The sequence below is a fragment of the Ammospiza nelsoni genome, chromosome 1 (genome assembly GCF_027579445.1).
Source record: "Ammospiza nelsoni isolate bAmmNel1 chromosome 1, bAmmNel1.pri, whole genome shotgun sequence".
In the NCBI taxonomy this organism is placed as follows: Eukaryota; Metazoa; Chordata; class Aves; order Passeriformes; family Passerellidae; genus Ammospiza; species Ammospiza nelsoni.
The window spans coordinates 30,687,442-30,713,282 of record NC_080633.1 but is presented as its reverse complement, the minus strand read 5'-3'; the positions used below and the strand labels follow the sequence as shown (position 1 = coordinate 30,713,282).

Sequence of the window (25,841 nt, the reverse complement as noted above, 5' to 3'; positions counted from 1 at the left end):
AGCTTTACCTATTTTCATTCTATTTCCTGCTACCCAAGTATACACTGAAGTTTTTTCATAGTTACACACTACTCATCATTTACTGATCACCTTGCTATTTAATGGGTACCTTCAGGATCTCCTGTAGCACAGATGTGAGCACAGGGCATTATTTGCTTGACTTGAAGCACAGTAAAAGCCACAAATATGGATCCTAGTTGTATACGTATACATCAGCCAAATAAGCACCTACACAATTTTAGGGGACCAAAGAAATACACTGGAATTTGTATTTCACAACTCCCATTTCTCAATGGTTTCGAACAATTTCTAATTTATCAAGGTGGTGAAATACCATGTGCAAAACCTCTGCATGGTGCTGTTATTGCCAAGCCTATGGTTTAAAGAAGAGTTGTTTGTGCAGCCAGATTTGGATTTTCCCTGAGGGATCAGCTTGGGGGAAAGAGTACTGCTAACATGAAACATTCAAAATTACAGACTCTGAAGTAAAAGGCTTATTAGACACTTAGAAAACTTAGTATTTTTTATTATTTATAAAAGGCAAATAAACACTTATTAGTATCAAGAGTTTGCTCTTTTTGCTTCACATGACTAACAGATGGGTCTCTAACAGGGGAAAAACAGTTGTATGAGTAAAACTGAAACTCAGTAATACTCACAAATAAAACTAAGAAGTGGTCAACCATGAAACATTAAGTATTTAACAATACCTGGGAAAATTACAGAACTTCTGCAAAACCCATCAGCCTTAAGAACTGCTTAATGCCCTTCACATTTCTACAAGAAAACACATTCTGCTTTTATTGCGGGAGAAAAAACCCTGCAATTGAAGAAGGTTGGTTTTCTTCACATTAAAATAGTAGTGTTGTTTTTCCTCCATCTTTCCTGCAAACCATTACTACTTTGGTGTGCATGTTGTTACTGGCAATGCAGGAAAAAAATCCCACTTGCTCCTACTCTCCTAATGCACCTAAGGTTAACTGTGTAACCCAAAGTCTAGTGAAAAAGCAAAGCCCACAGAACTGTGCTTAAAGGAAGAGCAAGTTTCAGACAGGAATATTTCTGTGTATTCAAATACTACACTGATGGGGGCAAATCACCCCAGGGTTCTCTGAGCTGGGGCAGACATGGCTCTGTTTCCGAGGAGATATGTTTCTGTTCCATACTTCATATTGCCATTACTTAGCAATAGAGTAGGTAACAGGCTATATAAATTTCTTTCACAAAATCATTGAGCTTGGAAAAGACCTGAGATCGTCGAGTCCAAACGATCCATGACACTGAGTGCCACATCCAGCCTTTCCTTAAACACCTCAGGGACAGCGACTCTGCCACCTCCCTGGGCGGCCCACTCCAATGCCTAAGCGCACTTTCGTGAATAAATTCTTCCTAATATCCAACCTAAACCTCCTCTGGTGCAGCTTAAGACTGTGTCCTCCCGCCCTGCCGCTGGTTGCCTGGGAGAAGAGACCCCCGGCGGGTTACAGCCTCCTTTCAGGCACTTGTACAGAGTGATAAGGTCACCCCTGACTTTCCTTTTCTCCAGGCTAAGCAACCCCAGCTCCCTCAGCCGCTTCCCAAAGGACTTGTGCTCCAGATAGGACATGCGCTCTTCCTTAGCATCTAGAACAGGGAAAGACGCGCAGCGCCGCACACATCACTGGGGGATGAGAGATGCGCTGCTTGGTCAGAAATTTAACAAAATATTTCGATTAGCGTCCGCAGCACAGTTGCCTGACACTGAAGAGCTCTAAGACAGGTCACATAAAGGGAGAGAGGGGAAAAAAACCCGACCCGCAGTTTCGAGCTCCGTGCCTGGCGGCCGGACCCCGCCAAGGGCCGGTGCCGGTAGCACCGGGAAGGCGCAGCGCGGGCCGGGCCGGGCCGGGCCGGGCGCGGAGCGGAGCGCCGGCCCCAGCAGGGGCGGTCCCGCGGCCCCGCTGGGCGGGCGGGGCGGGGCGGTGGCGCACGTAGCCGTCCCAAGATGGCGGCCGCTCCGGACCGGGCTGCGAGGGCGGCAGCGGGGCCGGGGCCGGCGGGCGGGCGCTGAGCGGGGCGGCGGCGGGGGCTGGCGGCGCTCGCCTCGCCTCCCCTCCCCGCGGGGTGCGGGGTAGCTTTCCGCGCGGCCGCCAGGCTTCACCATGCTGCGGGGCTAGAGCCGCCGAGGCGCCGCCGCAGCGCAGCGGGGTAATAATGTTAACAGAGGTAAGAGCGCTGCCGAGGAGGTGCGGGAGCGCGGGGAGCGGCTCGCTGTCCGCCCGGGCGCTCAGCGCCGTGGCTGAGCCCTCCGACGGGGCCTCCGAGTTGTCTCGGCGGCTGGCAGTTTTCCCCTTGGCCGCGGAGGGCAGAGCCGCTGGCCGGCTCGCCCAGGGCAGCGCCGGGCCCCTCTTATCAGCCTCCGTCCTCTCCCGGCAGGGCGGGACGGGAGCGGGGCGCTCCGGCTCCGCGGCGGAGCCCGGTCCGCCGTGCCCGCTCCGTGCGGCGCCTGGGCCCGGTCCCTGTTCCGACGCGGTCCGCAGACGGCCGGGCTGCGCTGCCCGGAGAGGGCCCGTGGGGCCGCGCCCCCGCGGCGGGCCCGTGTCTGGAGGAGCGCAGCGGAGCGCACTTGGTGAGGAGGAACCCTCCTCGGCCCTGGGCCGCGCCGGGGAGGTGCCCTCGCCTGGGCCCCGCTCCGGCTTCAGCCCCTCTGGCCTCCTTCTCCGCGGTGGCTTGGTAAAGGCTCCGTGTTTGTTTTCTTGGAGGGCTTAAGCGGAGCGGTTCGGCTGTGCTTGCCGGAGTTTGTGTCAGTAGGTAATCCTTAGAAGTTGGCTTCACCTCTGCCTGGTGGAGGGTTTCTGTCCCGAAGCAGCTGGGCGGTGAGGCAGGCAGGTATTTGAGGATCAGCCTGGGCTATAAATGTCTACTGTGTCCAAAGGCATTCTAAAAGGTGGAATCTGGCAGTGCTTTCCAGTTACTGGAAATTAGACTTTACCCGTTTTCTGTTTTGTCTACAAAGAGCAATTGATTTTCTATTTTTAATGCCAGCAAGGTGTCCTGAGTGCAGATACTTCTGCAATACAATGACTGTGATACCCGTGTTTTATAATTTGTCGTATTATTCCACAGTGGAGGTTATTCATCCAAAAGTGAGTTGTCTTAAATCTTGCAGGGTAAAGGCTTACTTTCGAACACCTGAACTTTTCAGCTTTACTTTCCTGAATGGTATTAAACAGTGTCTTCCATGTTTTAATTTGCATCAGTTCAAAGTTTTGGGGTATTCTGAAAGCAGTTCAGTAGAGCCAGATATCCCCAGGTAGGTAAAATTTGCAGAATGAGTTAAACCTGTAAAAATATATGACCTATTTTTGAATTGTGAGTATTTGGTAGGTGGTCAGGTTTAATAAGCTGCATTAAAGAGTTGGTGAGTGTGATGGCTATGACTCTTAGCCATAGTAATTTAGATTATTTTAAGGGCAGCATAGAACGTTCTGGGTCGGTTCCTCCTACTGGACTGTTTGTTCCTTCTGGTGGTGGCTGTGTGTGCCCATCCAAGACATGTTATCTTGGAACTGAATTTTCTTTTTTTTTAACAGTGTTGAAATTCTGTGAATAGCAATGTGGATGACAATCCATTGGCTTTTTGAGATAAAGTTTAATGATTTCATGTGTGATGACCAGTTATGACACTTATCCCTGGTGTTAGGAGGAGAGGGTTCTGACATTCCCTTCTTCTAGTTCCTGTACATATGTTGCTTGGAGGTGCTTCAAGGTGAAGTGTTCCAGTGTTGAGATGAAAGTAAATTTTAAGGGAGTCTAGCAAAAGTTCAGGCCTTGCCTGTCTGAAAAGCAGTTGTGGGGAATGCCCACCTAAGGTGGACTGGAGGAGTCCTTTCCCTGTGAGCTTTTCTGGGTGTTCCAAAGATGACTTGGTAGCTAAAACAGCCTGGGGAAGCTGTGCACAGTTGCACCCATGAACCCTTACCACTCTTTGGAGGAATATGGATATTGTTTCAAGTCTACTGATATGTGATTTCTTTTTATATGAAAATTGAGATTGCCTGTATGGTGAACTGACATTAGTAGCAAAAACTGCACTGGTTTTTGGTGCTGGATATTTATGGCCTTGTCCAGTCTGTTACTGTCTAGAGTGGCCAGAATCACTGTAATTGTGTTTTTAGATTTAGATCCACTTCCCCTACTATAACTGCTAGTTTTATAACTTACTGATATAGAAAATATTTTTTCTTAAATAAGTTTAAGAATGAAAGAAGGGCAGATCAGGTTTTACACGAATCGTTATCATGCAGTAACAAAGTGTTGAGTTTTTCAAGGTCAGTTTGCTACATCCTTTGGCTGTATTGGTATATGCAGACCCCAGCAAATTTGTTTCAGTTTTGCTGAATGCAGTTAGGATTAGGATTTTGTAATCAGTAATTTCAGGGGAAGATCACACTTCCTGTCAGGAAAAAATACTCTGCCTGTTTTTTATTTGGCCCTTTCTGCCCATCTTATTTTAGTTGCATTCAAAACTCATGCTGTTGGATGCCAAGCACATACATTTATTTACCTAGCTGGCAAATGGCATTTCCAGATTTTTCACCATAAAACTTATTTCTGCAGTAATGTTGAATACATTCTGTTGGCATGTGTTTAGAGTCCTGCTGTGGTTATCATTTCCTTGGTCTGTTGTGTTGGCCATTCCGTGCCTTTTCACTTGTTCCCCTTTTCTTGTTCATCAGATGTCTCCTCTGCTTTCCAGGCCCGTGTGGCCTGTTCCCGTGTGACTTACTGCCTCAGCACTTTCTCATCTGGAGAGGCCATGACAGACACAAGTTGCAATGGTCTTTCTCTTGTCTTTTTGGACAAGAAGCTTTTGGGAAGCAGTTGGTGTTTTACAGCTCTGGCTCTTGGTGGTCAGTAGTGTCTTAAATTCTGATGGACCAAACATTCGGTAGGATTTTGACTTAATTTCCAAGAAGTTTTAGATGTTTTTCAAATTGATAGTCTGTGCTGTCTGCATTGGCAGGCTGTGTTGTCTCTAAAGAGGGCACTTTATCTCAGCTGAGAAGTAGGTTCCTTTTTTGTCCTCCCCAGCTACTCATTAAAATACTTTGAGATGCTTAGGGAGGACTTCAGAATTTATCAGCAGCTAAATTTTTGACAACTTAATTCTCAGCTTAGCAAGAGTAACTTGTTGCAGTACTAGTAACAGTTGAGAAGGTTTTTGAAATTTGACTTTTTTTTTCAAAGAATGAAGCCATACTTAAGAACAAGCCATACTAAATGAGCTCTGATGTGTTGGTATGTCTTGTTATTCCAACTGATTAAGATAATTCACTAACTACATGCAGTATTTCCTTTCCATTAGACAATCTACATTTTGTTTTTAAGAGAGATTTAACAACCTTTTCTTTTTTTTGGTTAAATTCTGTTAACTACTAGCCATTGAGAACTGTTTCTGAGTAAAACCAAGCAAATTAGCCTGATTTTTAAGAATAAAGGTTGACTCAGCAGCTTAACTTGCTCTAGAATAATAGTGAATTAGCCCTTCTGCAACAGTAGCACATTGAAAAGTATATTAGTACAGCTCTGAAAGAGGCAGAACACAGTTAACTGCTTGATGTACTGTAGCATTAACTTTTTCTGTTCCTTGATACATGTCAGTGGCAGATTGCTCCAGTGCTTTATGTGTCTGAGCTGTGTTCCGCTGGTAGAGCCATTTTCAAATGTGTAGACATTTACCAGGGTGCTGAAATATAAATAAGTTTTCTGTCCTTTTGTGGAACTTGTGTGCTGGGGCTTTCTTTAGTGCCAGTGTTTTGCTAGATGAGATCTAGTTGGAGACTTAGCTGCAAGCCCTTGGGAGGTGGAATGCCTCTTTCTCCTTCAGTGTTTTCTGTCAATGAGGTTTCCCCTACAGCTGGTCTGTGTTGTGTCCCTAATTGTTCCTATTTGAGCTCCTTTAATAACTCTATAATTTGTGAAGTGTCAGTTGAAAGTATGTGAGAAATGATAAAATTAAGAAAACTAACCTTTTGCAAAGAACAGTTATCATATATTCCTAAGTACTTGCTTTTAAATATTTTGCTGGCTACTAGTAAAACAGTGTCTAAACACTCAGGACTATTCTTAGAGTGTACAGTTGGGCCTAAACTGCTAAGACTGAGTGCAGAGTTCTGCAACAACTCTAAAATGTCAGTCTGGACCGTTCCCCAAAAGAGTGTGGAAGAAGAAAAGCATGAAGTTCCTTACTTCAACAAAAATAGTAATAGCTTGTTGGGTTAGATAGCTGAAGGAGCTCCAAGTGATGATTTCCTTTGTCTGGTTGCACTCTAGGGAATTATCTCTCTTTTAAATATGTTTGTGGTCTTCTCCCCACCCTGACAAAGATGACAAAGCATGTTTGCTTTGAGCTAGCATTGGGAGAATTGCTATTATTAGAGAAGAGAACTCATTGATATTATATCTAAGTTATTTGCAATGGTGGAAGGATTAATATTTAGCGGTCTCACTAGCAATTTTCCCCATTGCTTGGTTGAGAATACCAAGGCTGGAATGATAGCGAAATCAATTGCAGTTGGCACTTGCAGTTATGTGAGCAAGAAGCTTCAAGAAGTGCAAGGCATTGTAAGCTTAGGTCTGATATTCTGATTTCTGAATTAATAAAATAAGGCATTATTTTGTGATGTAAACATATTGACTAGTTTGAATAAGAACAGTCAAGCCTTGTTTACATAATTTCTGTGGGATCACACCTCAAAATGATGATGGCATGATGGTGATTTACAAGTTTGAGGTGAAATGTGTGTTTGTTTGTACTGTGAGGAAGCACAGATAGTTGGTTTGTTCAGCCAGGGGGACTCCTTTTATAACTACCATTTGTTTTGGACAAGAAGTCAATTCCTACTCTGTCACAGTTGTAGAGGATCTGTTAAAGATTATTATTGCTCTAAAACAGGAGTGGCTGTAAAATCCTGAGAGAGTAGAGATGGATTTCTGAAGAAGTTGCAATGTTGATTGACTTTGTGTTCTGTGTGGAATGAGATGTGATCTCAGTGTTGCAGTTAAAATAGTGTGAGCCAAATTTATTGCTATATTCTAACATTGACATTTTACAAATATTTAAAAAGTCCCACCAATTTTTAACTATTTTTTTTTCAAGTGGGATGTTATGAAAAATTCGTGATTTCCTAGCATGGAATATGGAATTTGGCCACAGTGGTTAGTACAGTAGTTTATTTTGAAGCTTTTTTACCAGTGACAGTGAAATCTTTTCAGTCCTGCTGTTTTGCCTATTTTCTCAGACAGTGAGCACAAGACTGATTTGATTTGAACCTCACCGGTTTGTCAGTCCACTAGTTGCCAGCAGGAGATGAAAATAAAATCATCTCTGCTGGCTTGGATCCCATTAAATCCCTTCATGCATCAGATGGCTTGTATGATGTCCTTTCTTCAAGTTCACTTGGAAGGATTTTTTGATAATTAGAAATACTAAATTTTAAGAACTTTTTCTTTATTTCAGGTGGAAATGGCACTGTGTTTGTTCATGTGAGGGCTCATATGGCCTAATTAAAAGTTCACAGATACCGCTGATGTCTGAAATGCTTAATTCAGTATCCCATTGTGGTTGGAGTTCTGAGTAGGAGGATGAGCTTTGCATGCATTTTCTTTCCAAGGGCATTCATAAGTTTGGGAACATTCTTTGAAGAGTATTAACTGCTTAAATGCAGTTTGCTTTTGTTAGAATGTTATTTTTTAATCTTTTATGTCTGTTCCTTTGCAGTTCTTCCCTTAATCTCATGCTTTTTAGAGGAAGGGGGTGATCCTGGTTCTATTTTAATCACATGTGTTTGTGTTGGAATGTTTTGATTTCAGAGCTGTCATTATTGTAAGATTCTTGTTCATCAGTATATTTTTGCAATTCTAGGGAATGCCTACTCAGCACTTCTGCTGGTGCCTCTAAGGCAGTACAGGTTAGGCTATCTCTTGTGATATGAGGGAATGAATTTGAGCAGGAAGTTTGAATTGCCACATATCCTGTAGGGCACCCTGCGTTTCCACTCTTCAGTCAGCGCTCTTATACAAGGCCAAGTAGAAAATGATCTAGAATAACAAAATTCTTGCAGCAGCTGTCCAGCTAATTATTAAACAGTGCCTCAGACTTGGAATGATTTCTCACATACCTCTTAAGTGATACTAAAAGCAATGGGGAACAAATGTTCGTGGTGTTCCCAGTCACCCCTTATTCAGGATTTGGCATTCCAGTCTGCATGGATGAATTGAAAATCTGGTGATGTACATGCCTTGGGAAACAAGTGTGCAACCTGTGTTACTGCAGAAAGAGTGATTGCTTTGAAGTCTTGCTGATTGTCAGAATGGTCCTGGAGCTGCCTGACTTGGAGAGATCAGGGGGCCTTGCTTGTTGCCCTGCTGCTCTTCTAACAATGGCTGATGCAGGCTGAGATATCTCTGAGTCTTGAGTCTTTTCTCCTTTGTGAGGCCCACTTAAACCTTTACATTCCATGTCCATTATAATAAATAAAAACTTTATTGAGGTTGGGTTTCATACTGTTCTATCAGCTTACTTTTCTGAAGCCTTGTAATGATTTTTGTGATATCTTGAAAATAATGGGATCAGTAAAAAAATGTATATTCCTTATTCACTGAAGGACCTCTGTGCTTCAAATCACATTTCTGTTTATCTGTATTTGATTGCATTTTATTCTGTTTCTAAAAATCTATGCAGGTGGTTGTAGTTCTGTTCCCCTCTCCCTAGTATATCTTGGTATATTTGTTACTGATAGATAGCTTAATTTTTAATGAAACCTATTGGGGATTGAGGTATCCAACCTCTTTTAACATATCTGGAAGAAAAATACTTTTCTTTATAGTTTGTATACTCAAATTAGTATTTTTGAGTGTTAGTATTATAATACTAACAAATGGAAATTTCATTAACTTAGTAAAGCAAAATCATATACTATGGAAGTTTCAATCTTGTAATTTAATGTCTGAATTACAAATTTAATTTGATGGTACATATAATGAAATGGTAATTACTTTTTATGCTTGTTTATTTCTTCTATAAAATTAAAAAAATCTTGTGGAGAACAAATTGGTTTCCGTGAATAATTTTTATTGTTTTGATAATAAGTTATTTACTTATAACATTAGGCTAGGAGAATAATGTTTTATTTAAAATTTTCACATTTACCAAAGGTTTTCTCTTCACAGTCAGCATTTTTTTCCTGAATTTAATAGAGTGTAGTAGGTGTGTTAAAAATAATTTGTCCTTGCTTTGTGTATACAAGCACTTAATACTGGTACCTTGCTTTATGGTCTTTCAACTATGTACTTAATTTCTTCTTTAGTGCTTCATGCTTGACTTGCATGTGTGCTTAAAACTTTGAAATAAATTTTATGTTTATTTCTTGAAGTTGTTTTTAAGGTCTGGGCTTTAGATGGTACTGGTCTGTTTTTCAGTTGGCAGCTGCTCTACTGCAGCTTCTTAAAAATTCTTAAGATTGTGAATTAGCAATAGTGACACCAACAGCAAACAATGTGTCTATGAATGTTTCTAAGCTCTTACATTATTTTATTGGATATTTTCCTTTATTGAATTCTCCAATTAAAGATGATTGACTGTTGCCAAATTGCTGTTTCTTTTAATTGGACTTTATTTTACTGGCACCTTTTTTGTTTGAAATATATTTTCTCTCTTAACAATCTCAATATAACATGATGCTTGCAGTCTTCTTATTTTTCTCTCTAGATTTCTAGAGAATTGCCCAAAACTCTAATTTCCCTTATTTTCTGGTTTTTTTGATGCATTATACCAAATGGTTTTTTGTTTTCCAGTGATAAAAGTAGCTGCATTGTTTCTGTGTAGAGTTGTGTCCCTGGGCTGGTATGTGAATGCTTCCACCTTGCTGGCTGTGTCATTCTTCTTTTGTTTGTTCTTTTGTTTTTCTCATGCATTTCCCTCTTCTTTATTATTATCTTTATATATTTTTTTGTTTTCCTGCTGCTGTCACTGGGATGGCCATATATTTTCCTTTAGATGTTGTCCATGCATAAAGGTATTTAAGATGCTAGGAGTGCCATTTCATGTTTGACTTCACTGGCTCTAGTTTGGCTGCTACTAAAGTGGTTTTCTCCCCTCCACCAGACACAAGCTGGTCTGACAGCTTCTTGTTTCAGGTCTAGCAGCTAAGTAGCAACTGCATGAAGAATTCTTTTGCCTTGGTGAACCAGTCTTGTGGAAGGACATGAGGGTGGGAACACAGAATAAGTTGCCAAATCAACAGCTGCATGCTTTGGTGCTCAGGAAGTGCATAGTATCAGTCTGCATTTCCTTCTGTGTAGATCTAAAATGAGTGAATACCCAAAATAATTCCTGTTCTTTTGAAAACAGGGAATGTCACTATCCCTTCTGTGACTTCTGAGCACATCTCTGCCTCCAGAAAAATTTACAAATAGGGTTTGGTAGTTCCAGCTAGGTTTCTTTTTTTGTTCTTGGCCATGTGACAATGATTGAAGTTTTTAGATATCTTCTCTAAACTTGCCCTGGGAGCTGGATATTCAAATGACTCAATTAGTTTAATCTATAATTAGTTTTAGTCTATAATCTTGAAGTGGCAAGAGTTGATGTGCCATTTCTGTGGTTTCCTTTCCTCTCTGAATTCATTGAAATTTGTTGGAAATATTCCATGCTCTTATGTATGAGAATGAAGTATTCCAGCAAGTTCAAAAAACTGTCCCTTTATATAATGTTATTTGTAGGTATTCACACTTCCCTTCCCCTCTTCTGTGTCTTCGTGGGAGAGGAAGTTTGTGAACCTGGGAGATATCCAGGAAACAGTTGACATGCTGATTCTGGGCCCGGATTTTGCACAAGGAAGAAGATGACTACTTGAGGCTAGAAGATTCATCTAGGATACTCAACAGGCTCTTTGCTTCCACAGAGAGACCAGGTGCACAGAGATCATGGGGCAGAGTCTTGGAAGAAGTTGTAGGAGGCTTCACTCTGCTTACACTCACCTGCAGTGCTGCCAGCAGCGTTCTGTAGCACACCACTGAATAAAACCTGTGGAGTTGCTCAGGGTTGTGCAGGCAGCAAACAGCAGTGTCTCAGTAACGGTGTGAAGGGAAAGGCAAAGGTGCAGAGAGGACTGTCAAAGACATTCATGGAGTGAGCAAGCCTTCCTGAAAGGGATGGGGGGCCAAACATCTTTGGAAAGCAAGCAGGTAAAGCACAAACAATAAAGACTGGATGAGGTATTGGAAAAGGAGGATATTAAATACATGAAGGGGAAAGATTTTATTTGTTTCTGTTACATTCCTATTACATTTGTCCCATTAGAAAAAGACAGTAATATTTAAACAATTTCTCCTTTGCTGATTCAAAGCAAAATCGGAGTGCTGATTTTCTGTGTTGGCGCTGTCCATTCTGTGAAGAGTTAGGCATCAGCTGCTTATTAAAGAGGTTGTAGAATTTTGTATACTGTGAACTACTGGAAAACTTGCTGACACTGAACTGATCTCTTTCTCTTGCTTTACTTTGTCTAACTGTGTGATATTCTGTCCAAAAAAACAGTTGAGAAGAACAGTAAGTTTTTAGGCTTACTCTAGCTTTGTACAGGTTTGCGTCAATTTGTATAACAGCTGTTTCCATGGTTATTTTGTCTTCATCCAGCAAGCATGCTTCATACAAAATTTGGCCCTGTAGGAGTTCAGATGTACTCTCAGAGAGACCACTGGGAATTTGTAGTGAAATAGTGGTTGTATCAGAGTTTCTGTATTTTATTTATATAACTGGAGAAAACCCGTGGCACTCAGAGAACTGCATAAAATTAAACTTTTGAAGAAAACAGTAGAGCAACATCACAATATTCAAAGGAAGGTGCTAGTATTCTGTCAGTGGTTTTATGTTTCTTAAAAATGGACTATATTTACACCTTGGGATCCTACTTGTTATTTGTGTACTGACAACAAATTCTTTGTGGTGCATACTCTGATCTTTGGAGTTCTATTTTTAGTATCCATTTCATTTTCCAGCTTGTAGATTATGATGCTGCTTAAAAAGCACTATATAGTTTTAAGAACTGTTGTGAAACTATCAGTATATTTTTTACAAGAAATCAGTTACAGTGAAGGGGTGATCACTGCAAGCAGGAGTCCAAACTGAAACTAGTTCAGGATGCTGGCACTGACTGAGGTCTTGGAATTTAAAGAACAAAACAAATCTGTCAAAATAGTAAAATCCATGAACACAGTTGTTGGTAGCTGTTTCTTCAGAACCCAGTGTTTAGGCAGTGGATGCCCTTTATTATTTTGGTGGTAAGAGTCCAGAGACGACTTGTTTATGTTTGAAGACAAAGGTGAGCACCAGGGAGAGGAGGGAGGGGGTAATACTTTAAAAATAGTGTTAGTTCTCAGTCACATAAAAGGGGGTCAGAATGTTAATTAGGTGTACCACAAGCTTTCTAAATCTACCCTTCCCTTGGTGGCAAGTGTAGCCAGTGTGTGGCTTCATAATATATTTTATTTTAGCACAAAATCCTTTGTGGTGGAATTGGATTTTGTCCATTGGTTTCCAGATGGATTTGTGTTGTAACAGGAAGACCCAAACTGGACCCAGGACTCCAGGGATGGAGAGGAATGGTTCCAGATGGAGAGGAAGGTTCACTTTGCTGTCTCTGCTGGTGACACTTGTGCTGACAGAGGATAGAATGCTGTTGCCACCTTTGCTACAATGGCATGCTGCTGACTTGTGTTCACCTTACAGCCCGCCTGTCTTTGTGCAGAGCTGCTTCGCAGAGAGTGGGCCCCAGACTGTATTGTGGCCCGGGGTTAGTCCACCCCTTATGCCAACCTGTGCTCGTTCTTGTTGAACTTGATGAGGTTCCTGTCAGCCCCTTTCTCCAGCCTGTTGACACACCTCAGAACTCTCCAGTGTAGTGAGTGCTCACCCCACTAAGGGATTCTGTGCACCCTTTTACTGAGAGTTCACTGTGTCACATCACCCACGTTGCTCAGGCATCATCAGTCCCCTGTTGATCCGTGAGGGTTCCCACCTGCTCACTGGCTGCACACTGAACTCTGTACTGCTGATCATGTGTTTGCATCTGGCATTTTTCATTCACCTTTAAATGCACTCATCTGGCCTGTCCCTCACCAACTTAGTGATAAGGGAGCTGTGGGATATTGTGCTAAAGGCAAAGTGCACGTCATCTAAGGCCCCACCCTTGTCCTCAGCATCACTTGTTTGAGCAGAGACCAAGTGGTTGGTCAGGCATGATTTGCACTTGGTAGATCTTTTGGTTGTTTGCAACCTTCTTAGGGACTGAGGTGATGCTGCCTGGCATATATTTTTCCTTTTTCCTTGGCCTGGACCTTCTTTCCTGCCGATGGTCTTTGGCTGCCAGTACACTCTGAGAAGTCATTTATGGTGGCTTTCTGTTAAATTTTGGTTTTTTTTTAATACCATGATAGCAATTATAGTACTGTCTTCAGTAAATGTGACATTTTGCATTACAGGTGAGAAACTCAACATGGTTTTCCTTTATGAACACTGCATTAATACTTACAGCTTTTTTCCTCCTTTTTAGTAAATTAAAAAAACCAAACAAAAATATCCAACAAACATTTTTTAGGAGTAGTAAAAAGGATAGGAATGTTTTAACCACAATATTTCATTTCCCAAAATAATTCTGCAACGATAGGTGGTATGACTGTATTTAGAGACAACAGCCTTTATGACTAGAGACACTGTGGAAATAAATTTTCAATCTTGTTGAGTATGTTTGTTATTGGAGGATTCCTAGCAATTATGATAGATAATGTGAATTGGCTTCTTCCACTTGTATTCTTTCAGATTTATAACCTGACCTAATAAGGCAAGTAGAGTCAATCTTTATCTTTAGTACAGTCCTTGATAAAAATATTCTAAAGTTATGTTTTTAGCTTAGTATTTTTAAAGTAACTTTTTCATTTAGATGAGGAATGTTGCGTATTTGGGATGTATTAAATTGTGGTATGTACTGGCAAAGAATACTGTGACCAAAGTAGTTGCACGTTAACTTTAGTGGAATAATGCTGAAAATTTTGCTGCAAATAGCAACATAATATTACCAAATGGGTTAAAGAACTTAACAAAATTCTTTGATGACTAATTTTATAGCCTGATGAAGCCAGAGTACTAAAAGGTTGATCAAAAATTAATTACTAAATCTTTCTGCAGTCAACTTACCACAGTACTGGATTTTGTGTGTGTATATATAATATTTGTGTATATGTGAACTATGTATAAACACATATAAAATGTTTAACTCTCAGTAAAAAAAAAAATCACACATCCTGCAGATATGTATTGAAATGTATGGTTTATCAGTCTGTTTAGAAGAAACTACTGGTTTTAAGGAATTTACTTGAAAATAATTATTTGTTTATTTCTGCTTTCAAGCAAGTCATCAAGTGATAGAAACAAAAATCTTAGTATTTTTGTCAGTATAAAATTTGAAGGTGTTGTCTGCTGTTTGCATGTGATGAGTTGTTTAGGAAAAAGCAAAACAATAAAGTTCAATGACTGCTGCTGCAATGTGCAGTTCCAGAATGTTCCAAATTTTATATAATTTGTCTTATTTTGTACCTTTATGTCCTTGACACTTCTGTATTTGCAAAAACTGTGTGCTTTTACTTAATTTCTGTTATAGTGGGATTGTTGTTTAAAGGTAGCGAGATTTTCCAAAGCAGAAACTGTATCTTTTTTGCATTTATTCTTTTTTGAGCTGATTCTATCAATTTAAGACTGCACTAACTGTTTTATACACAGCCACTGCTATGAAATTGTGTGGTATCTCTATAGAAAAAAAGAATGAATTTGTTTTAGGAGAAGTAATCATTGTTCATCAGACCTCTTATAGCCCACCTTTTCCACTTTGTTCTCCCTGTAAAGATCATAGACAATAATGCATTGCCTTTGAAAAGAAGACTCTGTGCAAAATAGTGTGCTATGTAAGTAATCTTGATATAATTTTTTCAGTAATGGTATAAATTGGGCAAGTGTAACAGAGATCTAAGTTCCAGGAGTAGGCAGATGCTTATTGCTTGGTAGAAGGGATGCTGAGTTGAAATTACCACTACTATGGAAGAACAGCTTAGAACTAAAGAAATTTCTTCTCTGCCTTCCAAAAGCTTAGATCTTAAGGTATGAAGAAACCTTTTTAAAAATGTGTCCCATACAATTGTATCTGTGAGGTCTGCCTGCATGTTTTTATTAGAATCATAAGGAGATAACCACTAGATCTGATTCTTGTGGAGAGAGACTCATTTAATGCATACAGATACATTTCCATACAGATAAATATTAGAAGCTGGAGTGGTAGAAATTGTTCTCAAAGCAAAGCTCATGATTTTTAAAGTTCTTTCAGTGGAATCAGGTTTCTTTAGCAGTGGAAAAAAAAGGTGAAAAGAACTTTTAGATAACTCCTTGCTGCAGGAAAGTAGAAAGCTTGAGATGCTGCTTGAGCAGCAGTCACAAATAAAATATGCAATAACATTTTCTTGATTTAGCACATGTGACCTCATTATTTTGAGCCATATAGGAGAACAGGCCTTTGTTTTATGCACCTGCTAAAGATTTTGGAGGCTTCCCCCTCTCTCCCCTTTGCCACTATTTTGCACCAGAAAAACTTGAAGTAGATACAATCTGTTTATCCAGAGGCTGGATGTAGAACAGTCTAGATTATCTCATTGGCTTGCATTCAAGATGGAGTTAGAGGGATTACTTTATTCTCTCACTTTACATCACCTTAGGCAATCCTGTCAAGCCTGGCCCTGTTTCAATCACCTAAGGGGACCCAAAATGCTTTTATCTTTTTTTCTTGCTTTCTGTCCAAATAAATAAATTAGCTTGGATACAAGTCAATATGGATTGTTACAAAGGAAAAGGATCACTTCCTTGGAATTTGTATGAAAGATGAGTTTGTCACTTTCATGTTCAAGAAAGTAGCAGAAATTGGGGCTTGCATCTCTTATTTCCCATTGCTATCCAAGATGCTCAAGTGCTTCTTTTAAATGTGACCAAAATTCCATATCCTTTAACTAGAACATGATTCAGATTGGCTTTTGATGCAAACATGTTATCAGAAAGAGTGTGTATCTGTGAAGGTAGCCTCTTTATTTTTCACAGAAAGTTAAGTACTTGGGCCGCTCAAAAAAAGGTTACATGAACAAAACTTTCTGTCCCTTGCTGATACTTCTGCTACTTAATAAAGTAACTGTTAGCACTGGAAATAAAGGGTAGTAAAATGAAGGTCAGTTCAAATTTAACATTTTGCTTCCGAATTTCATGTAATGATGAGCAATGGTGGCAAAGCCAGGCGTAAGAGAGGAGGAAAAAATAATCTTGACTTTTGACTGTTCACTTGAGAAGAAAATATGACACTGAAAATATTTATCATTTCTTATAGAACTCTAAGTGTTAAACAGAAAATTGGTCTTTTTCTTGCAAAAACCCCAGTTGTATAAAAATATGGAACATAATGTTTTTATTACAAGTTGTATAGTAATATTCTGATTATTGCAAACAGTCAAGTTTTAGTAAGGGAATTTGTTGTTCTCTGGATAAATAGTAAAATTGAAGTAATGTGCACAATAACTTTTAATCTTGCTAGTTACACACTGTAATGTTGCATATTTAACAAAAGTGTTAGCATGTATTTTCATTTAAATGTTTGCATTCCTGAAAATGAGCTTCAGCAATAACTGCAGTAATAGTGAATACAAATGAAAAATTGTCACCTATCCGGGATATTAGAGCCTAATCTGTTGGCTGCCTTGAATAGCCTCGGGGAGAGTAGGGAACCATGATCCCAAAAGCTTTGCTGTTTCATGCAGTGTGAGGAACAGCAGGAAAACCCAAACTCAGAACAGTTAGACATGATTGTGTTTGAATTAATGCAACTGTTAAGTAATTAAGCCATTTGACATCCAAAGTGTGTGTTAGGGGGAGAAGGGGAGGTGAGATAGAGAGGGGACAGATGGCCTCTTGCTTGCAGCAGAGTTTCCAGCCTCTGTAACCATGCGGGAATGCTACACTTACCTAGAAAAAACTGCTTTGGCCAAACTTCTTAACTCTTAACATTAGTTAACATTTCCTTTATTTATTTAAACTATTTTAGTGTATATTTATATGCTTTATTTTTAAAGTATATTTTAAGCTTTCTTTGGGAAAAAACCCAAAACAGTCTAAACTTAGAACAATAAAAGCAAAATAGACTATGTAAAATCCTTTAAATTTTTTTTTAAATCCCAAGAGTTTCTTTGGGAGTACTGCAGTAAATTATTGTATAGATTCACCACAATTATTTTTCCATAGTATGCAGTAGGAGTGGAGTTTAGGGTGTTTTTTTCCTTTGCGATTTTGGGCTAAGGAAGGAAAAGGGCAAAAGGATAAGAAGAAGAAGGTTAAAAAAAGACCTTTAGTGCTGTTAGGAAATCATTATATGCAAAAGTCAAAACCATGTTGACATATATTTTAGATGATTGCTTTAAGTTTGGCAGATAGGAGAATGTAACTACAAAGTTGTTAATGGTTTATTTCAAAATTGTGAAATATTTCTCTGAGTGGTGTAATGTAACAATTTCATTGCACTGAAATTGGCACTCTGGTTGGTACAGCTTTCCAATTTTACCTGTCATGCTAGTGAAAGAGACAGTAATTTGAAACCTAAAATAATCTTTTTAATCACTTGACAAAAGTGACACTCACCTTAATTATAGGAAGGTTTATATGTGAACATGTTCCATTTGCACTCAAAATGGAAGTCAAATTAAAAGGCAGATGTGTGGAATTAACAAAATTAAACTTGACATCTACTGTAAATGCAATCCCTGACAATTTTTTTAATGTGAGCCCAGAAGAGTCATTAAAAAAAACAAAAACAAAACCCCGAATAATTTAAACTACTGAAACGGCAAAAGATAGTTTATCAGTGTCTGTTAGAAACAGATCAGTTACTGTAACTTTTAAAATATTAATGGAAAAATGTAATTTGATCAACAAGAGTGAAAGAATTGTGAGCAAAGAAACATGTTTTTGTTTTTGAATGTTGCTGTTCTTTCAAAGCTCACATTGTTCTGTTGTGACCATTAAATGTGAAAACAATCACAAATTATAATCTTCCAAGGTGGAATCAGTCTTTTGGATGCCAATGTAAGATTTAAATTGTCTTCTGCCTCAGCTTTAATAAGATTGACAAGCAGATGATTCCAGAGCCCTGCCTTCTTGTATGGCATTCGAACTGTGTCTCCAAACTTGAAGCCACAATTCCCATCCAATGTGTGTGGGAATTGTGAAGAGAGACAAGTGCCTGCAACAGGAGCTTCTCACTGGAGTAGGAGGGTGGTGGCACCCAGAGCTGCATGGGTGGAGATGCTTGTCCTCTGTTCAGTGGCAGAGGAGGCTAGGAAAAACCTGTCATCCGAACTTGTGGAGTAACACTTGTTTTGCCCTAAACCTAAGGTAGCACTGCCACTTGCAAGCTAAAGTTGACGGTGCTAGCTCAAATCCAGACAACAAATTTACATTACCTTGGTGAATCATTTCTAGAGAAAGATGTGTCAAGATCAAAGATCTTGCTTAAAAATGGGTGAGGGGCAAAGGTCTGAAAGATTGTCAGATGGATTAAGCAAATAAAAAACCTGTTGAAGGCACTTTTTAGTAAGACATAGTTTTGTTTGTTTCTGGAATAAATAATTTCTAGAAACTTCTGTTTGAATAGTCATGTTAAGTGATGTAATCAGTCTTAGCTCAGCACTACTAGCCATAATGGCATGCAGCTTTAACCATCAAAATATTGCCTTGATTAGGAAGCAGAAACTAAATAAAGAAAAAGAAAACATGCATAAGAAAGCAAATTCTTTATGTACTACATTAGTACTTGGCTGTATACTGTTGAAAAACCATTCAGTGTGAAAAATGAACAAAACCTAGTTAAAAAAAAAACAAAACAACAAGCTGATGTCATTGAGGTGGCTGTTTTTTTAGCTGTAAAAGCTGAATCAAGCACATATGAATTTTCACCTTTTTGTGTTTTCTGATGAGCCTCTGCAGTGTACTGTTGGAGCTTACAGACACCCCTGTACTTCAACTGCAGTTTAGTTTGCTGAAGCAACTCCAACTGTGGAAAGAAAGTTACTGTGTGTGACCACAATGCTGCATTAACCCTATATATATATATATATATATATATATATATATATATATATATGGCCTTGGTAATATTGTGCAGAAGTCTTTGCAAATTCTTAAACTTGAAAGCTAGGAAGTGATGATGGTGAGACAAACATAGAGTATCTGTAGTGGTGGTAAGCAAAAGGCAAAAGTGGCTACAACTGATGAAGTTGAGCAGCTGCTGACATGGAATAAACATCCTTTACCCATGTGTATGCACACAGTATATACCCAGCCATGCCTACCACAGCACTAAGGCCTGTGTATCTCTTCAGGCTTTAGGTAACTGTCCCTAATTCCTTGAAAGTCAGTGAACAGCACTGTGCCAGGTCAGCTGGGAAATTTGCCCTGCCAATATAGGGCAGGTCAGCTTCTTTTAAAGGGTCTGGATAGCTGTGACTTAAGCACCAGCAGTCACACCATTTCTTCAGAAGACTGGTTTGTTCTTAAGGTCAGGGGTGGTAAGCATTCACCCTGCAACTAACTTTAGTATGACTAACAGAGCTTCACTAAATCTGTAAATCTTCTAAAAATTAACATTATAAATAGAATTTGGAAATAAGCTGTGAGTGAGATTTGAATTTGAATACCTGAACTATTTTCATACTGACCAGCTGTAAAGTCATATCTGTGTACCATTTTATGCAAAAACAGTTGGGTTTTATGTATAAAGAACTTTTAAGTTTTCACTTTTTTTCCCTAGGAGTCTTACTGCTGAAGTCCCTTCAAGAAGTGTGGAGTCAGGGAAAGTTTTGTTTACAGTCAGCAGAAAGGGTACCATCCTGATGATTTAATCCCTTTGAATGTCTCAAAATCCTTAAGACTATAAAGCACTCATTAGAATATACAAGTATTGGGCCAGTATCTGTTGTGCTTCCTGCAGTGTACCAAGTTGTACGATTTTTAAGAAATCCTATTAACATACCAAATGAGATTGGAATCTCTGTACCCATATGCTAAATTGCAAAACTGGAGCATAGGACAAAAGGTCACTGTTTTATTTATTGGAGTTATAGAGCTTTCTTTGTTAATTATGCATTCATCCAACTCTGACTATACATCCATCTAGTTTAATTAAGTCATTTAGAGTGCTTATCCCATATTTAGAACTTAAACTTTTTTGAATGATGTGATTAAGCATAAGGGGTTTTTGAAATAATAAGACCATCATTAAATGCTATCTTCTGTGTGCATATCTTCTTTATCATGCTTGTAATGCTCTGCAGAAGTTTTAAAATTTATTTCTGAGGGTATGAATATGCTGAATCTGCTTTTTGTATTGAATGTAGATGTGCAGTGGGAGCTCATCTTCTAGTTAATTCTTGCATTTGCTATGGTTTTTTGTTTCTTTTTTTCAACTAGAAAAAAAGTGTGTCCTAGAATGGTTTGGGCTGGGAAGGACCTTAAAGATCATGTAGTTCCAACACCCCCTCCATGTAAGATAAATACTTTCTGCTAGATCAGGTTGCTCAAAGCCCCAAGCAGCCTGGCCTTGAACACTGTCAGGGTTGGGCATCCACAGCTTCTCTGGGCAGCCTCAGCCCAGAGTGCACTCAGCAGTGCTCACCATCACCTTATATCTAATCTAAACTTCGTCTCTGTTTGAAGCCATTCCCCCTTGTTCTGTCACTACATGCCTTGTGAATAGTTTCTCTCTTTCTTATGGGCTCTCTTAATGAACTGGAAGCCACAATTATCTACTGCACTTACTTAATATGAATCAACAAAACCACAAAATCTACTCAGTTGTGATTTTAGTAGTATGGATTTTGTGGTTTATATTATCTATTGAAGCAATTCCTCAGCTTAAAGAGAATTTAATAACTTGCAATGCATTTTTTTTAATTGCTGCACTTTAATTACACTCATCTACATACTTGTATGTTTAATTTTTCCCAGCCTCAAACACTCAGAACAAAGCCAGTACAACTCGTATCTCCTGCTAAGAAAGTTCAGCTAGGAAGAAAATAGAATTTCATCTTAAGGTTCCATTAAACTTTCAACTAGGAAGAATTAAATAATTCTGATTATTACAGTTTAGATCTGTGAAAGTCTCCTCAGAGCTGTGCTTTTGCTTTTTGATCTTGCTCTCAAAAAGTAATCAAAGCTGCTTTATATAGGAGCCTTAATTTATATTCTTTTTTATTTTCTATAGGATTTTAAAAACTTTTTCAAAAAAAGTTGATTTTTTTTTTAATCCTATGCCTAAAATTAAAAGATGAAATCTAAATAGTTCCTTGAGAGAAATGAGTGTAGCTCCTTCATATTAAAAGCTAAAAAAGGGCTCTCTGCAAATCTGGTGTTCAAACTCTGTTTGTTTTCTAAATGTCAAACTGCAAGACGAGTTTATTTAAATACTTTCTTAGTGTTACTTGTTGACACAGTTTTCTGAGTTCCCATCAGGGTGTCATTTGATCACTGTTAGGAAAGGTGTAAATTAGACAACAGCAGCAACCAAGAAAAAAATATTGAGAACCTTAGAGCTGGAACAGTTTGGGTGGCCTATAAATATTTGTCATCGTTGTGTTTCACACTCTTGGGTCTTGGCTGAAGCATGCTTTCCATATTGAATAGAGACTAGATTGAATTAAATTTATATAAGCTTTGTTGACTGCATTGCAGCATTGTGATGGTCTAAAAACTGTTGTCACTCAGATCAGTCAGGTTTTCACTGCCTTGAATTTTTAGATGACCATGCATGTGTGTACAGGTATGTACAGGCACACATCTGTCTGTATAGATAGGTAGATCAAGTATGTGTGTATACGTGGGTATATGTAAATGCACTCACACTATAACCTGTAACTGGAATCTTGCTGCTTTTTTGTATTCCTGGTGGCTGCCAGTGCAGGTGGAGTTTTGCCTGCTGCATTTATGCCAGACATCAACCCCCAAAATCCCACCAGTCCCACATGTGCTCTGAGCTTAACTTCTTCATGGGCTTTTCAAACAACCCTTGCCTCCCTTCCACTGCCCAGGTATCAGTTGCTGAAGTTTCCCTCCCTTTGATTTATGTGGAAAAGTATACTTGTGCCAGTTATTTGGTGCACTCATTGACCCGCCTGTGGCTTGACTGGAGAAAGGGATGCCTTTTTAGTCTTTCACCTTGTTTGATCTAGGGAGGAAACAATATTGCTTGGTTGTAGAAAATAACATGTTTAGATGTATAAAACAAAGCTGTATTGTCTCTTCCTGTTCTGTCACAAAGTCTGCTTTTTCCTAGGAGATGGTGGAGAACTTTTCTCACGGTGGGGATAGGGGAAGAAGTGAGGAGGAAGGGATCTCAAGAAAAAAAATGCACTAAAGGAGAATAGAAAAAGGTGGCACCTTAAAGGATGATAGTTTTATCTGAAATAAGAGATAAGGAACAGTATTTGAAAGAAAAATGCTCTAATGTTGGCTAAGCTGGATTAGTGGCCCACAATATAATGGGGGACATATTTGATAGCAATATCCTCTTAAAAACAAGGGTAATTTTTTATTTCATTAAACAAAGCTTGTATCTGGTTAAAATGTATCAAACATTATAGAAACGACAAGTATTGCTCTGGAGGCTTAAAGTTGTATGAATATAATATTAATTATTGCTTTTCTGTATGTTCTTGTTTACAGACCAGTCTTTACACATGGGGATGGGGAAGTCTTGGCCTTGTGCTTTTTCTAGTAACTTTTGGACCCTTCGCTATATTTTACTTTGCATTTTATATCCTCTGCTTTGTGGGTGGGTAAGTATATTGCTTAGTGTTTTGTTTAATTTGCTGTGAAAGTAAAATTTTAATGGGTGTGTTAGCAAAGAGCTTGCTCTGAACATCTGAAGTGGCTTTATGTAATTAATGGTTCCCCATTTGAGCACCTCTTTATGAGCAAAATTTTTGTAATTGAAATCCCAATTTAGCCATTTTTAGTGGATGTTAGAGGACAAATGCTCACATAAAAACAGTGGTAAATTCAGTTCATACTTTTTATTAGTGTCAGTTCTTTTCCCAGGTACTTCTATGTACTTACGTTTCCTTTTCTATCACAGTCTCATTTTCCTATCTAAGGCACTTGGTTAATGGGAATGGATGTTGTCCTCTGTGTGTGGAAATAATGCTACACTTTGAACAAGTCGATCAGTTCATCAGCTGTAGACTTTTCTTATGTTATCTATATAGGCAGGAAGGGAGCAAATGTGAAGTTTAGCACCATTATTACATTGTATATTATGATGTTTGCCTTGTGACCATTAAAACATTTTTAATGGCAAGTTAGAATGGCTTAGTGGGATATTCTTTTTACCTTCTTGTTTGATGCCATACAGAATGTGTGTATTTTCCTGTATATCTCATAAAAATGTAATAGAGTGTAGTAGCTAGAATGAGAACTGCTACACTTGGTTTTCAACTGTATTAGGCTTGGTATTTCATCTCTGAGAAATCAGAATAGTCAGTCTGTTAGAAAAAGGATTTAATTAAGGTAAAATTAACTTGAAGGAAATACTTTTATCTTGTTAAGTCTTGATACAGGTAAGGTTTGCATATTTTGTACCTGTTTGTCCAGGGCAAAAGTCAGAGTTTATCCAAAGGGCAAGAGTGCATCTGCTTGCTGTTTTGTCTTTCCACTTCTTTAGTACTTGCAGTATGGAAAATGACATGGTGCATAATAATTTCTTAAGACATTATCCTTCATTCTTACACAGTTTCAGTTGTTTGGTTTTTCAAAGCTAACAGTCAAAGCAGGGTCTCAGAGCATGTCTGAAGTCAGCCACAGTTTGGCACCATTAAACTGCATGTGGTGCCTGAGCCCTTTCATTCTCAAGTCAGGTCCCATATCTCTGCTGTGGTTATTGGGCTGCTTTGATTCATTTTTGTAGCTAGTCAGTAAACATTGATCTTGTTAAGGATAAATTCATCTAGTGGTAGTGTATCTGTTGGAGCAGAGTGTTTACTTACATATATAGATGTGAAGTCTAAGCCCTTGCAGTAGAATGTCATCACTTCATTACTTCATTATATACATCTTGGCTGTGGCTGTGATCTGGCCCTTTTTTACACTGTTAATCTTTTTCAGAGTGACACACTTACTTTAACATTCAGCACACAGAACTGTGAGTGCTAACTAGGCCAAATGGGTTTATATCTAAATTATTCTTGCCTGCTTTTTTTGTTTGTTTGTTTGTTTTTGGGGTTTTTTCTGTTTAATTAATTTTTCTGAAGTTTCACAAAATGCTTAGTCATTCTTCTGTTAGAAACAAACAGAAATTGTTCCTTCATAATTTTTGTACTTATAATTAGCAATTATATGTCATCATATATTTACATTTAGAAAACAAAACTTTAGTTTTTGTTTATGATTATAGTGGTTTGTTCTTTGTGTCAGGGGTGGTAAGCATTCACCCTGCAACTAATTTTAGTATGACTAACATACTAAAGTTATGGGTTTAATATATAAATACATAATTTATATATTATTATTTATATAATAATATATAAATTATGTATTTATATATTATTATAAATACATAATATTTACTGTACACTTCTCTGGAGTAAAATAGCTATTTTGGATATGGATTTTTTGTGATTGAAATTTTTAATTGAAACTTGAATTTCACACAGTCTTCTAGGTCTTTATATTTTATTCAAAAAAGAAGTGGCCCGTGTCAAAGATTTCTGACTCCCAGTAGCTAGAAGTCCAGCTTCTGTCTCATTTTGCAGTTTCAACAGAAGAAAATGCTGAATCACAGCTGGTCACAGTCTTAGTATTGGCCTAAGCACTTAAATAATATATCAGTGAGCTGTGCAGGAAGACAATGGTGATGCTGTATCTGTGTCAATGTAATCAATCTGTTTGTACTGTTAAACTCCTATAATATGCTGGTTATTTCTTTTTGATATGCACTCAACTCTGTGATTGCACAGATGACTTGTAGTAAATGTACTATTGTTTTTGGTGTAGATGGAAGAATACTGAAACCATTTGTATATATGAATAAAAGTTCAAAATCACAATTTCTCTATATTTCATTTTGTTTTGTTTCAAGACTGATTTATAAAATGTTAGCCTTTTTCCATTCAGTGATCATTCACTTAGGGAACTGAGCTCAAAAGCAGGAGGCTAAAGATAGATACTCTTTACTTAACCTGTGTAGAGTATTACAGAGTGGTATTTGTTTTTCTTCTCATTCAAGTTCTGGTGTAGACCCCTTTAACTGAGTGCTGAGCCTGTCTGTTACCATCTGCCTTTCCTACTAAGAGTGTTTACTATCTTTTTCCTTCCCTCTTTCAGCCCTAAGTAGGTGAAATAAAAATGATGTGAATTGTGGTTTTGCCAAATATAAAAATTCAAATTTCTTGGAAATTTCAATTGACATTTCTTGAAATCAATTGCTTTGCAATTTAAAAATATTTGCTCTGTCATCAAATCCCATCATTATTGATACTCAGTTACATCCATGTATATGTGACTGTCTGGCTCCATTAATGATTATAACTGCTGACCAAATCAGGAATGGTTCTGTAGCTGCTTTTTGACTTTCACAAAGCATTCAGCTGAGACTGTTACTTTTCAGACTTGAGGGGAAAGTGATAAATCTGTAGTCTTCATTTTTTAAATCTTTTTCCTTTGTTCTGTTGTTAATCTACCC

General features: G+C 38.6%; 1 protein-coding gene across 4 annotated transcripts in view; it reads left to right on the top strand.

Annotated features, from left to right (window-relative positions):
- The first annotated feature begins 1,986 nt into the window (after nt 1-1,986).
- The window catches only part of SNX13 (sorting nexin 13), a 62,950-nt gene continuing 39,095 nt past the window's right edge, over nt 1,987-25,841 (top strand). For all 4 annotated transcript variants that reach the window (XR_009418038.1, XM_059467785.1, XM_059467774.1 and 1 more), the window contains exons 1-2: nt 1,987-2,205; nt 22,829-22,941. Coding sequence is in view for 3 of the 4 variants with exons in the window: in XM_059467785.1 (XP_059323768.1) it covers nt 2,194-2,205; nt 22,829-22,941 (125 nt within the window). In the remaining variant the exon portion in view is untranslated. The remainder of the gene's footprint in view (nt 2,206-22,828; nt 22,942-25,841) is intronic.